Here is a 12,253-nt window from a genome sequence, read left to right as displayed (position 1 = left end):
TATGAGCACCTCTATAGACCAGACAGAGCATATGCAATCTAATCAGCACACAAATAGGGTTTTTAGAACATCCAACAACCAGGAAAAGGTTTAACGTAGATATCTTTCCACCCTTTGCTGATAGATAAAAGTCTGCTATGACCTGCTAGCCTTTGAGTATGTGAAAAACCGGATCGAGCTCCCAATTGTAAATGTTGATTTACTTACAGGACTAAAAACAACACTTTGAAAAGACATTCAATACACATTAAATGGAGCCGCTGTAATCAATCCTTAGCTTACGTACTTTTTACCCAGTTTGCGTACAAAGCCCGTACCATGTACGCACTTTGCATACAAACGCCGCAATGGTCGTACAAAGTACACCTGCGTACACACAAAGACACGCCGTGAGCACTTTGCAGCTACACGTGTGACTAGAGTACACTTATATAACACTAGCAGGGAAAGAGAGACACGACACCAATTTGTATTTCAAAGACCATGTTGGGATCTGACCCGCCAACGGTTCTTTACTAGCAGAGGGTTACAATAACAACAATACAATAGAATCAGAAAATGGCTACAGTCAATGGTATATATGTTTTGATTTTGCTTGCGCTTCCCGGTCCGGTCCTCAATCATCAAGTTTGATGATCTTCAGAGATTGAGGGAGTGACCTGGCCTGCAGCTGGCTATTTACACATTTGTCCAAAACCTAACACAATGGGAACTGTAATCTCTTTATCCATTGGACACAGGGATGGTCATTTACAGTACAGGAGAGGTCATAGGTCAGTTTGAATAGGTGGGCGATGTCTGTTCCAGGTGCACTTGCGGATGGTCTCCTCTGGGTTCCCGCCGCATGTCAAGTGTACAGTGAATACAGTTAATATTTATATTCTGCTCCTGTGCATAACTATTCTCAGGAGCGTGCGATCTTCTGCAAACTAACACCAGAATATTGCTCTTAAAATACCCTACAGCTGGATAACAAACACCTCCTTATAACCTAGTTATGTCCCCTCCTATCCTGTAAAGGTGAATCCCTTTGTTCTTGTACCGTTTAAACATGTGTAACTTTCTGGTGTGGTGCAGGGAGACTGTGTACATTGTGCACTATTTGGATTAAATATGTAATGTGTTTTTATGGCTTTTCCATGCGATTACAAACACTACCGTAATTACTCATATCACGCGCTAATACGCAGGACCGCGGAACCGACCATACGCAAATTACGAATATGCGCACGCACGGCAGAACAAGTACGCGCACGGAGGCCATCTGTGTGTAGTTTGTACGTGATGTATGTACTGCAATATTTTTCGAGTTCGACAGAAGAAATCCTCACTGGTCCCAGCTCAGTAATGCACACCTGGACACACAGTCAGCGACTAAAAGTACGGAAACTTCAGGACAGGATAAGATGCTTCCTTTCTTGCCTCATAGTGTCGATACACTCCGCGATACAAGTACTTGGCCTGATGGTGTCGGCATTCATCTTTGCAAGTGTGACGGCCTACCTCATCGGATCAGATCTCACATGATCACTTTGACGTCGGAGGTTTGTCTGTTGCTGACCTGGTGGCTACAGGATCAGCATTTGAGCAGAGACCATCTCTTCTGGATCCCCGACGGGGTCCTACTGACAACTGATGCAAGTCTGAGGGGATGGGGTGCGGTGTTGGAGCAACACTCTTTTCAGGGTCAATGGACCAAGGAGGAATCACTCCTCCTGATAAACATTCTGGAGCTGCAGGCAGTGGTCAATGCATTGACCCTCGCCCTGCCTCTGGCACAGAACAGGCCGGTTCAGGTACGGTCAGACAACGACACCACGGTGGCATACATAAACCATCAAGGCGGCAATCGAAGCCGCATGTCTATGATGGAAGTGTCAAAAATCCTTCATTGGGCGGAAAGCTATCTGCCAGCGATATCGGCAGTGTTCACTCTTGGCGTCCTAAACTGGGAAGCGGACTTCCGCAGTCGCCAGGACGTGCACGCCGGAGAGTGGAGTCCTCATCTGGAAGCCTTTCAACTCCTAGTGGACAAGTGGGGCCTTCCAGACGTAGACCTCATGGTGTCTCGACACAATCACAAGGTTCCGATCTTTGGATCTCGGACCAGGGATCCTCAAACAGTGTTCGTGGATGCACTAGCAATTCCAAGGAACTTTTGGTTGCCCTACGTGTTCCCTCCAGTGTCACTCCTGCACAGGGTCCTGCGGGAGTTCAAACAAGGAGGAGGAATACTACTTCTAGTCACTCCAGCGTGGCCCAGACGTCATTGGTTCTCAGACCTGCATGGTCTATCGACAGAGCGTCCCTTTCTACTTCCTCAGCACCCAGACCTCCTCATACAGGGCCCTTGTCTTTACCCTGGCATTGACGGCGTGGCTCTTGAAGCAACACTCCTGAGAGCCAAAGGATTCTCTGAGGCAGTCATCCAGACTATGCTGAAGGCCCGCAAACTGGCATCTGCCTGGATATATTACAGGGTCTGGAATTCTTGCTTCACCTGGTTTACCGATAAGAATTATGATGCGTACAGATTCAGAACTTCCAGAATTCTGGCTTTTCTGCAACGCGGCCTGGATTTAGGCCTTCGTCTGGCCTCCCTCAAGGTTCATCTATCTACCTTGATGGTTTGGTTTCCAAGAAAAATTGTGTCTATACCTGATGTTCATACATGTTTTATGGATTCAGCCTCCCTATGTCCCTCCTGCGGTTCCATGGGATCTGTCTGTTGTCCTGAATGCCCTGCTAGAGTCTCCATTTGAACCTCTTGAGTCGGTGGACCTTAAATGGCTCACAGCCAAGGTCTTGTTTTTACTGGCTATTGCCTCTGCTCGAAGGGTGTCTGACTTAGGTGCTATGCCCTGTCCACCCGTTCTGATTTTTCATCATGACCGGGCAGTTCTTAGAACTCGCCCAGGTTATTTACCTAAGATGATGTCATCTTTTCACCTTTAACCAAGATATTGTGGTTCTGGCCTTTATCTCTTCTGATATATCCTCCAAAGAGTGGTCTTTGGATGTGGTAAGGGCTCTCCGTAAGTATGTGGAGAGGACTGCCTCTCTCAGGACGTCAGATTCCCTTTTTGTCTTATTTGGTTTTCACAATTGTGGTTTTCTGGCAAATAAGCAAACCTTGGCCAGATGGATTAGAATGGTGATTGCACAAGTTTATGCGCAGGCTGGACTCCCAGTTCCTGCTGCTGTTAAAGTCCATTCTACTCGCTCTGTTGGACCTTCTTGGGTGGTCCGTCATGGCGCGTCCGCAGAACAATTGTGCAGGCAGCTACTTCTACTTACCAGGATGCTTCCTTTGGACGCCGGGTTCTCATACCCGCTTAGGTGCATGCCCTCCCTTGAGGAACAGCTTTAGGACATCCTCAATGTTTTCCTGTGGAACACAGTCTACCCTGCTGCAGAAACAGAGTTATGGTAGACTTACCATGGTTAACTCTTTCTGCAAGGTACATTGGGTTCCACAGGGCGCCCACCTTGACGCACCTAGATTCTATGGGTTTGTATAGCATTAGCCGCTGGTCCCTTCTCCTGTCGTGAGAATGTGGTTCTATATGACTAATATCTGCCTTCAAGCTTGCCTTCTCCTGCATTTGACTGGTTAACGAAACTGATCTACAGTGCCTGGAGGCGGGGTTTATAGAGGAGGCCCCAATGCATCCTGGGACATCCTAAAGCTATTGCCTGTTGGTGCCTCTGGATCAGGATCCACTCTACACCCCGATGTTTTCCTGTGGAACCCAATGTACCTTGCAGAAAGAGTTAACCATGGTAAGTATACCATAATACTTCTTTTTCTGCTGCGAGGTATACTTGGCTCCACAGGGAATGACATTGGGGTGTAGAGTAGGATCTTGATCCGAGGCACCAACAGGCTAAAAGCTTTGACTGTTCCCAGAATGCATAGCGCCGCCTCCTCTATAACCCCGCCTCTATGCACAGGAGCTCAGTTTTGTAGTTGTTGCCATGCAGTGCAGGCATACAACAGGGGGGCTGCTTTAGCAGCCCTGAGAAGAGCTTTTCAAAGTGAATAATGAAGACTTCAAGGGCTGCAGCAGAGGCACTGTAAGTGTTAGATGTCAGACATCTCCTGCTGCACTCCATCACCTCCTCCAGCGGCAACCAGAGCGCTGTACAGTACCGCGCTCTGGTTGCCTGGTACCTACAGCGGAGGCTCCGGTTCTTCTTTGTCAGTCACACACACACCCGCTGCCCTCCTGGATCGCGTGGCCGCACACGGAGGAGGTAAGAGGGTCCCCCAGGCGGGACCTGCGGGAATTTGCGATCCGGCGCATCCGGTGGGAGGCGGGCCGCGCACGCTGGCATGGACACTGTGGCAGTACAGGGACCTCACTAGACCACCAGAGCAAGGGCACAGGTCAGTTTTATTAAAAAACATTTATTATACAGCCAACAGTACCCAGTGGTGAATTCCCCCAGGGGGATAAGGCTTTGACCTGTAGCCCCTCCCTCAGCCCCAGGGCGCCATTTAGAGTAAATGTGCCCACCCTGGAGCTGTATCTCTCTCTCTCTCTCCCTTACTCACTATCAGCATTTGGGCGCCACTAGGACAAGCTGAGCTGATCCTGTGACTGTATGGGCAAATCCTCCTGTGTAAAGCCGCCTGCTTGTCAGCGCTGTGCATTTTACAGGACACTTAAGTATTCCACATGTCTGTTGACAGTGTTAGTTAAGAAAGAGTGCATTTAGTCAGGGTTATGTATTACAAGTACCCTGTGATATACATACAGTCTTTACTGTGCATTGTTATATCTGTTGTCTGTATAGCCATACTTAGTATTACTCTGTATTGCTAGTCCAGTGCAGTTTTATTGCATGTCATAATTTTGGCATTGTTCAATGTGACTCTATGTGTGTGCATATAGCTGCTGTGTGACCTCCATTTCGTGTATCTCACTCAGATTGCTATCCCTATATTCTATAACCTGAGGGGGCTACATGCGTCAGGGTTATTATCTAATATAGGTGTTTTCGCAAGATATACTTATTGTGTATTTTTCTCTGTGATTTTTAGTCACCATATACTTCTGGAACTCAGTTTGTTTGTGCACATACACTACACAGGGGGTTCTTGTCAGGTATTGTGCTGCTGTTTTTGTACTGGGTTGCCTTGCATTGAGCTTTCAGATATGTCAAGTACAAGGGGCGACGGAGCTGGGGCTGATCCCACATTGCGTGGTGGTGACGCTGCAGACACGTTTGAGGAGAATATAGCAGCTGAGGGTTCTGGTTCTGGGGGTTCCTTTCCCCCTAGTGGGACCGTAGCAACGGGGGTTCAAAATGACCCATCTTAGGCTACTTTTTCCACGCTACTGAGTACGCTAGTAACTAGACTTGCGCCCCCTATGGGACCTCCTCGGCCAGTACAACCGCTTATGCGGTTAATCCGTCATGGGCAGATCAACTGTCCTCTCAGTTACAGCAATTGAACCAATCACTGACTAAACAGAAATCTAACCCTCACCCGCACAAGACCACGGGGTCCTATAAGCGGGCTATTCCTCACAATCCACCAACATCCCAGACACCTTGTCTGATGAGGATGGGGTATATACTGACCCCACAGATTCTGATCCTGATGGGGAATCTGTTTCACAGGTGGATGTTCCTGATTTGTTGGAGGCTATCAGGCTAATTCTTCAAATTACTGATGACCCAGAGCCGGATGCTGCTCCTAAGAAACCGGACAGGTTTAAACGTTAGAAAGTGGTTAAACAAGTTTTGCCTCATTCTGACCATTTAGTTGACATACGTCGGGAATCCTGGGAAAATCCAGGAAAGAAATTCACGCCTCACAGGAAGATGCTGACTCGCTATCCCCTCGCGGCGGAGCGAAGTAAAAATTGGGAGACACCCCCGCCAGTGGATTCGCAGGTGGCGCGGCTGGTGGTATCCTATGCTCTGCCAGTAACTACTGTCACGTCTCTGAAAGAACCGACGGATAAGCGTGTGGAGGGTTGTTTAAAGGCGATTTACACTCTTAACTGGTGCTGTGCATTGGCCCACCATTGCAGCGACTTGGACTGCAGAGGCTATTGAAGCGTGGGCTCAGGAGTTGGAAGCTGAGATGTCTTCCAACGCTTCTGATCATGCTAGACAATGTCTATCGTATATTGTCAAAGCTTCTCATTACGTTAAGGAGGCGGCTTCTGAAGCTGGTATTCTGGCGGCCAAGTCTTCTACTACGTCCATACTGGCTCGCCGGATTCTCTGGCTGTGGTCCTGGTTCGTGGTTCTGGACTGTAAGAAAACCCTGGAGGTGCTCCCTTTTAAGGGAGACATTCTTTTCGCAGAAGACCTCAACAAGATAGTGGCTGACTTAGCTTCTGCTAAAACATGTCTACCTAGTACTGCTCTTTCGGTACCGAAGGCTAAGATTACTTCCTTTCCCTCCTTTCATTCTTAAGGGAAAGCAAAGGGTCAGGCGTACCCGAACCAGGCTCGCACTTCCAAACCTACTAAGCCCAAGCCCAAATGGGCCTGGGCTGCCCGTCAGCCTGCTTCCAAGACTGATAAGCCTGCCGCATGACTGGGCGGGCCGCCCTCTGGGGGATCCCAGGATGGGTGGCCGACTTCTAGGGTATACCCAGGAATGGTTGAAGACCACTTCTGATGCCTGGGTATGGGAAGTCGTCACTCCAGGTTACACCATGTCCTTTAAAAATCGTCCCCCTCATCGATTTTGCATGACAGACGTCCCTTCGGATCAGGTGAAGGCAAAAACTCTTCATTCAGTGGTACAGTCCCTCCTGGACACAGGAGTGGTGGAACAGGTGCCTCTGGCTCAGAGAAGCAAGGGGTACTATTCACCACTGTTCCTAGTCCCGAAACCGAATGGGTCCTCCTGGCCCATTCTCAACCTCAAGTCATTGAACAAATATGTGAGGGTCTCCAAGTTTTGTATGGAAACTCTTTGCTCTGTTGTTCTGGCTTTGGAACCTGGGGATTATATGGTCTCCCCGGACATACAGTATGCTTACCTGCATATTCCTATTGCAATGTCGCATCAGCAATACCTGAGGTTTGCAGTTGGCAACCTCCATTACCAAAAGGCGTTACCTTTTGGTTTGACCACGGCTCCGCAAGTCTTCACCAAGATCATGGCGGTAATGACTGCTGTACTCCGCCGTCAAGGGGTCAGGATCCTACCGTACCTGGACGACATGTTGATCCTGGCAAATTCCCCAGAAATTTTCCTACGCCATCTGGATCTGACTATCTAGTTTCTGCAAGCCCGCGGCATTAGCCGCTGACACTTCTCCTGTCGTGAGTGTGTGGTGTATGTGGCTACTAACCGTTGTCGTCTCTTTTCCTGCTACTGCATTGGGCTGGTTCACTAAAAACTGAGCTACTGTGCAGGGAGGCGGGGTTATAGAGGAGGCGGTGCTGTGCATTCTGGGAACAGTCAAAGCTTTGAGCCTGTTGGTGCCTCGGATCAAGATCCTACTCTACACCCCCATTGTCCATCCTTGTGGAGCCCAGTGTACCTCGCAGAAAGAGTTGGAGCCATTTCATTTAAACATATACCAAATTTCACTTTGGGACTACCATGGGATAATGCGATAACAATAATATACTGACAAGCAGGCAGCTAAATTATACAAAATTCTCACTTGCAGTGTATTATAAAGTTTTTAAAAACAGCAATATAACCTTAATATATATAACAGACCAGGTTTTGTTCATGCTTTCCATGAGTTTAGTTTTGAAGTTCCAGACAGAGTTTCTCTTTCTGTAATGGTGTACACACTTCCTGTTGTAGTCATTTGGTCTACTGTTGTTAGTATATCACAACGATGAACTAGAAGAATGTCGTGTTTCCCTGGGTATTTGTATGATGGGGATGGTCTTTGTGGGTGGAGAAAGCTGACCTTTACTAATTCGTACTTTTCATCTACGTCAAGAACACATGCTATCCACCACTCTGCATCATACACGCAAGTGACAAATCCTTTAATGTCTTTAAATTCTACTTCGTCCTCCAGTAAACAAACTCGTTCCACTTTCGAAGATGTAGAGTAGGAATAAACTTTAGTTGACAGAGTAGTTGTTGATAAGGGAATAAAGGAATGTAGTTTCTGGGTTCCAGTAATTATGTAGGATTGCTCAAATTGAGCTTCCAGGAACTTCTCTTCTGCCTCATGGTCAGCTGAACTGGCGTACTTGAAAGAGACAGCTGGAACATTCTCAACGGCCCATCAAACAATTGTCGAGGTGTCATTATTTGTTGATTGTACAGCCTTTGGAGACTGGCTCGTGCAGCTAATCTTTTCACAGTGCCACCAACTCCATCACATGCCCCTTTTCCATGGGAGGTGGCTGAAAAGTACCACTCGGCTGGAATTCCAAAGTCTTGCTCGTGACTGCAAAGATTACTTAAATTCTTTCAATATTTATACTGAGAGGCTGCTCCATCTGAGAAATAAATGATCTTTGTAACGATAGGATACTTTTCCTTAAGAAAATTTATGAGTAACCCCTGGAATAAATGAACTGCAACAGTATCATGGTGAAGGCAGTCTGGTATAATAACAAAGCTGACATGCTCTAGACTCCCTGCCTCACCTATGAAGTATGCTACACAAGGATAAAGAGTTGCTTGTGCGTTATTCCAGTGGAAACCTTGCACTTCGTCTTGCAGTACAAACGAATAGTTCTCTGCAAAGTCGCCGATTACAAAAAAACTCCCCTGGTTGCAAACTTAATTTAAGGTCTGCTTGAAAAGACGACTGTTGTCTGGCAATGAAGGAATGGCGCAGCAGTATTTGTAACTTGTCACAATAAGCATCCAGAAAGTCATCAGATGAATGCGTAACTGTCTCATGATTAAAACGATCAACAGAGACCCATTGTTTGTAAGAAATATTATCCATCATTCCGTCATCCATTAACTGCCTCAACTGTTCCTTAAAATGTTTGAGGTGGTTGGCATCTTCACATTCGTTACACTCATTAAGGTAGCATGCTGGCTGAGGAGGATTGCATATTATCAATGCCAAACAATCCTTATACGATTTCAATGGTTCTCTTCCTTTGATGTCAAATCAGAAATCTTTGCACCTAATATCATGAGTTTGACATTCTGGTGGATGGTGCAGACACACACTGAATGTGCACCACTTCCTCCAGCTAAGGTGCAGTGTTTGGGGCGAAGTTCTGCAAACTTTGAAAACCCTAGACATTGCAGCGGAAACTTTTCTTTAAACAAGGTATACACCTCTTTTAAATTGCTTAAAACCAACCGTTTCTGAGCATGAACTCTTTTTCCATCTGCCATATTTACTGAAACAAAGTCTATATTATATTGTATGCATAACTGCATTACCATTTATTTTTAAAATTAACCTACTGATATTTAATACCCATTTTAAATTACTGCTGGTAAACAAAAACAAATTAGCTCAACATCCTATAGTAATCCCAAAAAGAAATTTGGTACACATTTAGAAGAGATAAAAGGGTTTTTTTTTTAAATAAATTGAAAGAAAAAAAATATTCCTTTTTTTAAAATATTGAGGTCAAAGGTTGTTAAACTTTCTTTTAGTACTACCTTACTAAATTAAAATTAAAGTGAAAAGATCTAGTCATAAGCTTCAAAATGACACTAATTTCATCTCTCTGTCTTAATTAGAACTCAAGTTACAGGCAAACGAAAAGACCCCAGCGACAGTAAAATTGCATATTTTGGTCATTTTTAAATGGCTCCACCTCCAAAAATATCCAACCTATGATGTTGAAATTTGGAGAGGGTCAGTAAAATTTTTAGGTTTTTTTGAGTTGATTTGATATGGAATGACCCATTTTGGTAATTGATAACACTAAACTAGTGACACTTACTGTATATTTTTTAAAGCATTCTTACACTGCAGCATTTTTTCCACACCTGCCTAAACCTTTTGCACAGTACTGTACATCTATACATATTTATGGAGAAATACTGTATATGTTCATGAGTCTCCCTCTTTGTCATTTACTATGGTAGCTTTTAACGCTTTCAAGGTCTCTGGTGTTTTGTAAATTGTTTTGCAGAATATATATCAGCAGTTCAGTGTGGTTAGTGGGCTGCTTTCTTGTCTACCGTACAATGGAAAATTAAAGTCTTTGGGGGGAATTCAAGTGTTTCAATAGTCGGTTGGGTGTCTGTGTTTTCCTGTCTTTGTGTCTTCACAGTTGCCCAGAAAATCATGTCCTTTACCCACTTCCTAAGAGAAAAAGTTGATGGCCTTCTTTATTTTTGAGACAAATTGGAATGATTGTTGAAACTGCACTTAATATGTAATATTTTTTCCCGGTTTTTCCATTGCCATGGGGGTCTGTCCATGGAGCAGTTTGTTTTTTTTCCAGGGCTCTTATCTCAGGCATGGGTGAAAATTTTGCTGTGTGGCCTTGCAGAAGAGGTGTGTCATAATGTCTAGTCAGGAGTTGTCAAGTACACATTTGCTTCTGAGTGTGACCTACTCGTACCAATCTTTCACGGGCATTTTAAGTGCTAACAAATGAATTGTCTTTCCATATTCTGGAAATAAATGATTTCCAGGAAAGACCTGCATTGAACAGAGCCCAGAAAGGGGGAAGGAGTACCCTACTATCATTTAACTGTTGGTTATTCATTTACTATGTATTTGCAAAACTTTTTTTTTTTCTACAAAAATGTGTTTAGAAGTGATCAAAACAATGTATTTTAAATATATAAATATGTTTTAATTTTGATATAGTACAGATAAAGTGAGCAAAGATGTAGAAATGAAGAGTGAGAAGGAAGATGAGGACCCTGTTGAATATGTTCATGAGCCAACAGAGAGCAATGACCCAATGTCTACCGGATTTTCCCACACTGCCCCTTTCAAACTAAACTTATCCCAGGAAAAGAAACTAAGAAGGATACGAAAGACCGATTTTAGCTGGGTGTCAGATTTGTAGGATCCCTTTTCATGTGCACACTTTTCATATTGTTCTTGAGTATTTCCATTAAAAAAATAAATCTGTTGTAGTATGTGTGTGTGTGTATGTATATATATATATATATATATATCATTTTTTTGTTGCATGCCTAAATATTCCGTACACACCTCTCCATTCTGTCTCCTTGTCTGTTTAAATTATGAAATGCAGGTGGTTAGTGTTACTTTGTGTAGTCATTGTATTCGCAACTTGCTAAATTGTGACGAGCAGTGTTAGCAGGGACTGATAGAAAGTATCCACCATGTTTATTCTGCCTGTTACCACTAATAGAGTTACTACAGGGGAAGCATTGGTGTCGGTGTGCTCTTCTATTGTCATTGTATTGAATAACCAAGCTATACTCACAGTTGCATGTAAAAAGACCACTGTTGGTTATAAGTATAGCAGGATCACGATCAAGAGCCAACTAATAGATAGGACATTTTGCCATAGACTTAATTGGAGGAAAGATCCGTATATACAAGTGTAGTTATGGATAAATCGTGATCAAGAGGCATTGGTCATAAAGATTGTGCCACATAATCAAGAGCACAGTCTGTCCCACTATACAGTATGAGCAAAGATAGCTGCTGTTAAGGAAATGGTCTCATCACCTATATTCTTGTGTGCTTCACTGTTTTAATTGTATTAAGAAATAATATAATCACTGTGCTTTCTGATAGTATAATAAAATCTGAACTTCCTTAATGCATATCTCTGCGGTTTTAAAATTGTGTTCTTAAAGGTGGTGGGGGTAAAGTAAATCTCCTTTGTAGCAATTACTGTTTAATAAGCTGTTAAATAATGACTATTTAAACATTTGCTTTTGTGTTTATATACTGTACATTTGTTTTAAGCATTTCTGTTACAGGTAGACTATCTACTATATAACCACAGCAGGAAGTCAAATCTCCCTCCACACAAAGCTCTCACTGACTGGCAGACTCTGATTCCGAGTTTCGGAACAAGGGATCTGATGAAAAGTGTTACATTGCATGTAATTTTTCTCAGACTCCGATCCGGATCGGAGTTGCAAATCGTCATGGCAGCCATGAATATTTATCACAATCGGAGGTAAAAAGGTGTACATTGGAGTGCTTGACTGGCACCTTGGACACGTCCAACCACACACCCAGCAACAGCGGATGATCAATTAGATGTGATATATAGGATGTAAAAGAAACACTCAAGTAGCAAATCGTAATCGCAGGACTACCGGGAAGCTTCTGGGCACATGAGGGGTAATCCGACTTTTAGTTCAGATAAGCCTTACTAGTTG

The 12,253-nt window shown here is 44.3% G+C and overlaps 1 protein-coding gene across 4 annotated transcripts in view; it reads left to right on the top strand.

Moving 5' to 3' along the window:
• WDR75 (WD repeat domain 75) overlaps positions 1 to 11,688 on the top strand; it is a 1,043,598-nt gene extending 1,031,910 nt beyond the window's left edge. For all 4 annotated transcript variants that reach the window (XM_063934110.1, XM_063934109.1, XM_063934108.1 and 1 more), the window contains one exon: positions 10,749 to 11,688. In XM_063934110.1, the coding sequence (XP_063790180.1) occupies positions 10,749 to 10,953 (205 nt within the window). In that variant the 3' untranslated portion in view covers positions 10,954 to 11,688. The remainder of the gene's footprint in view (positions 1 to 10,748) is intronic.
• Positions 11,689 to 12,253: the final 565 nt, after the last annotated feature.

Source organism: Pseudophryne corroboree, chromosome 7, assembly GCF_028390025.1.
Source record: "Pseudophryne corroboree isolate aPseCor3 chromosome 7, aPseCor3.hap2, whole genome shotgun sequence".
Lineage (NCBI taxonomy): Eukaryota > Metazoa > Chordata > Amphibia > Anura > Myobatrachidae > Pseudophryne > Pseudophryne corroboree.
The sequence above is the reverse complement of the archived record's forward strand: the minus strand, read 5'-3'. Positions and strand labels throughout refer to the sequence as shown.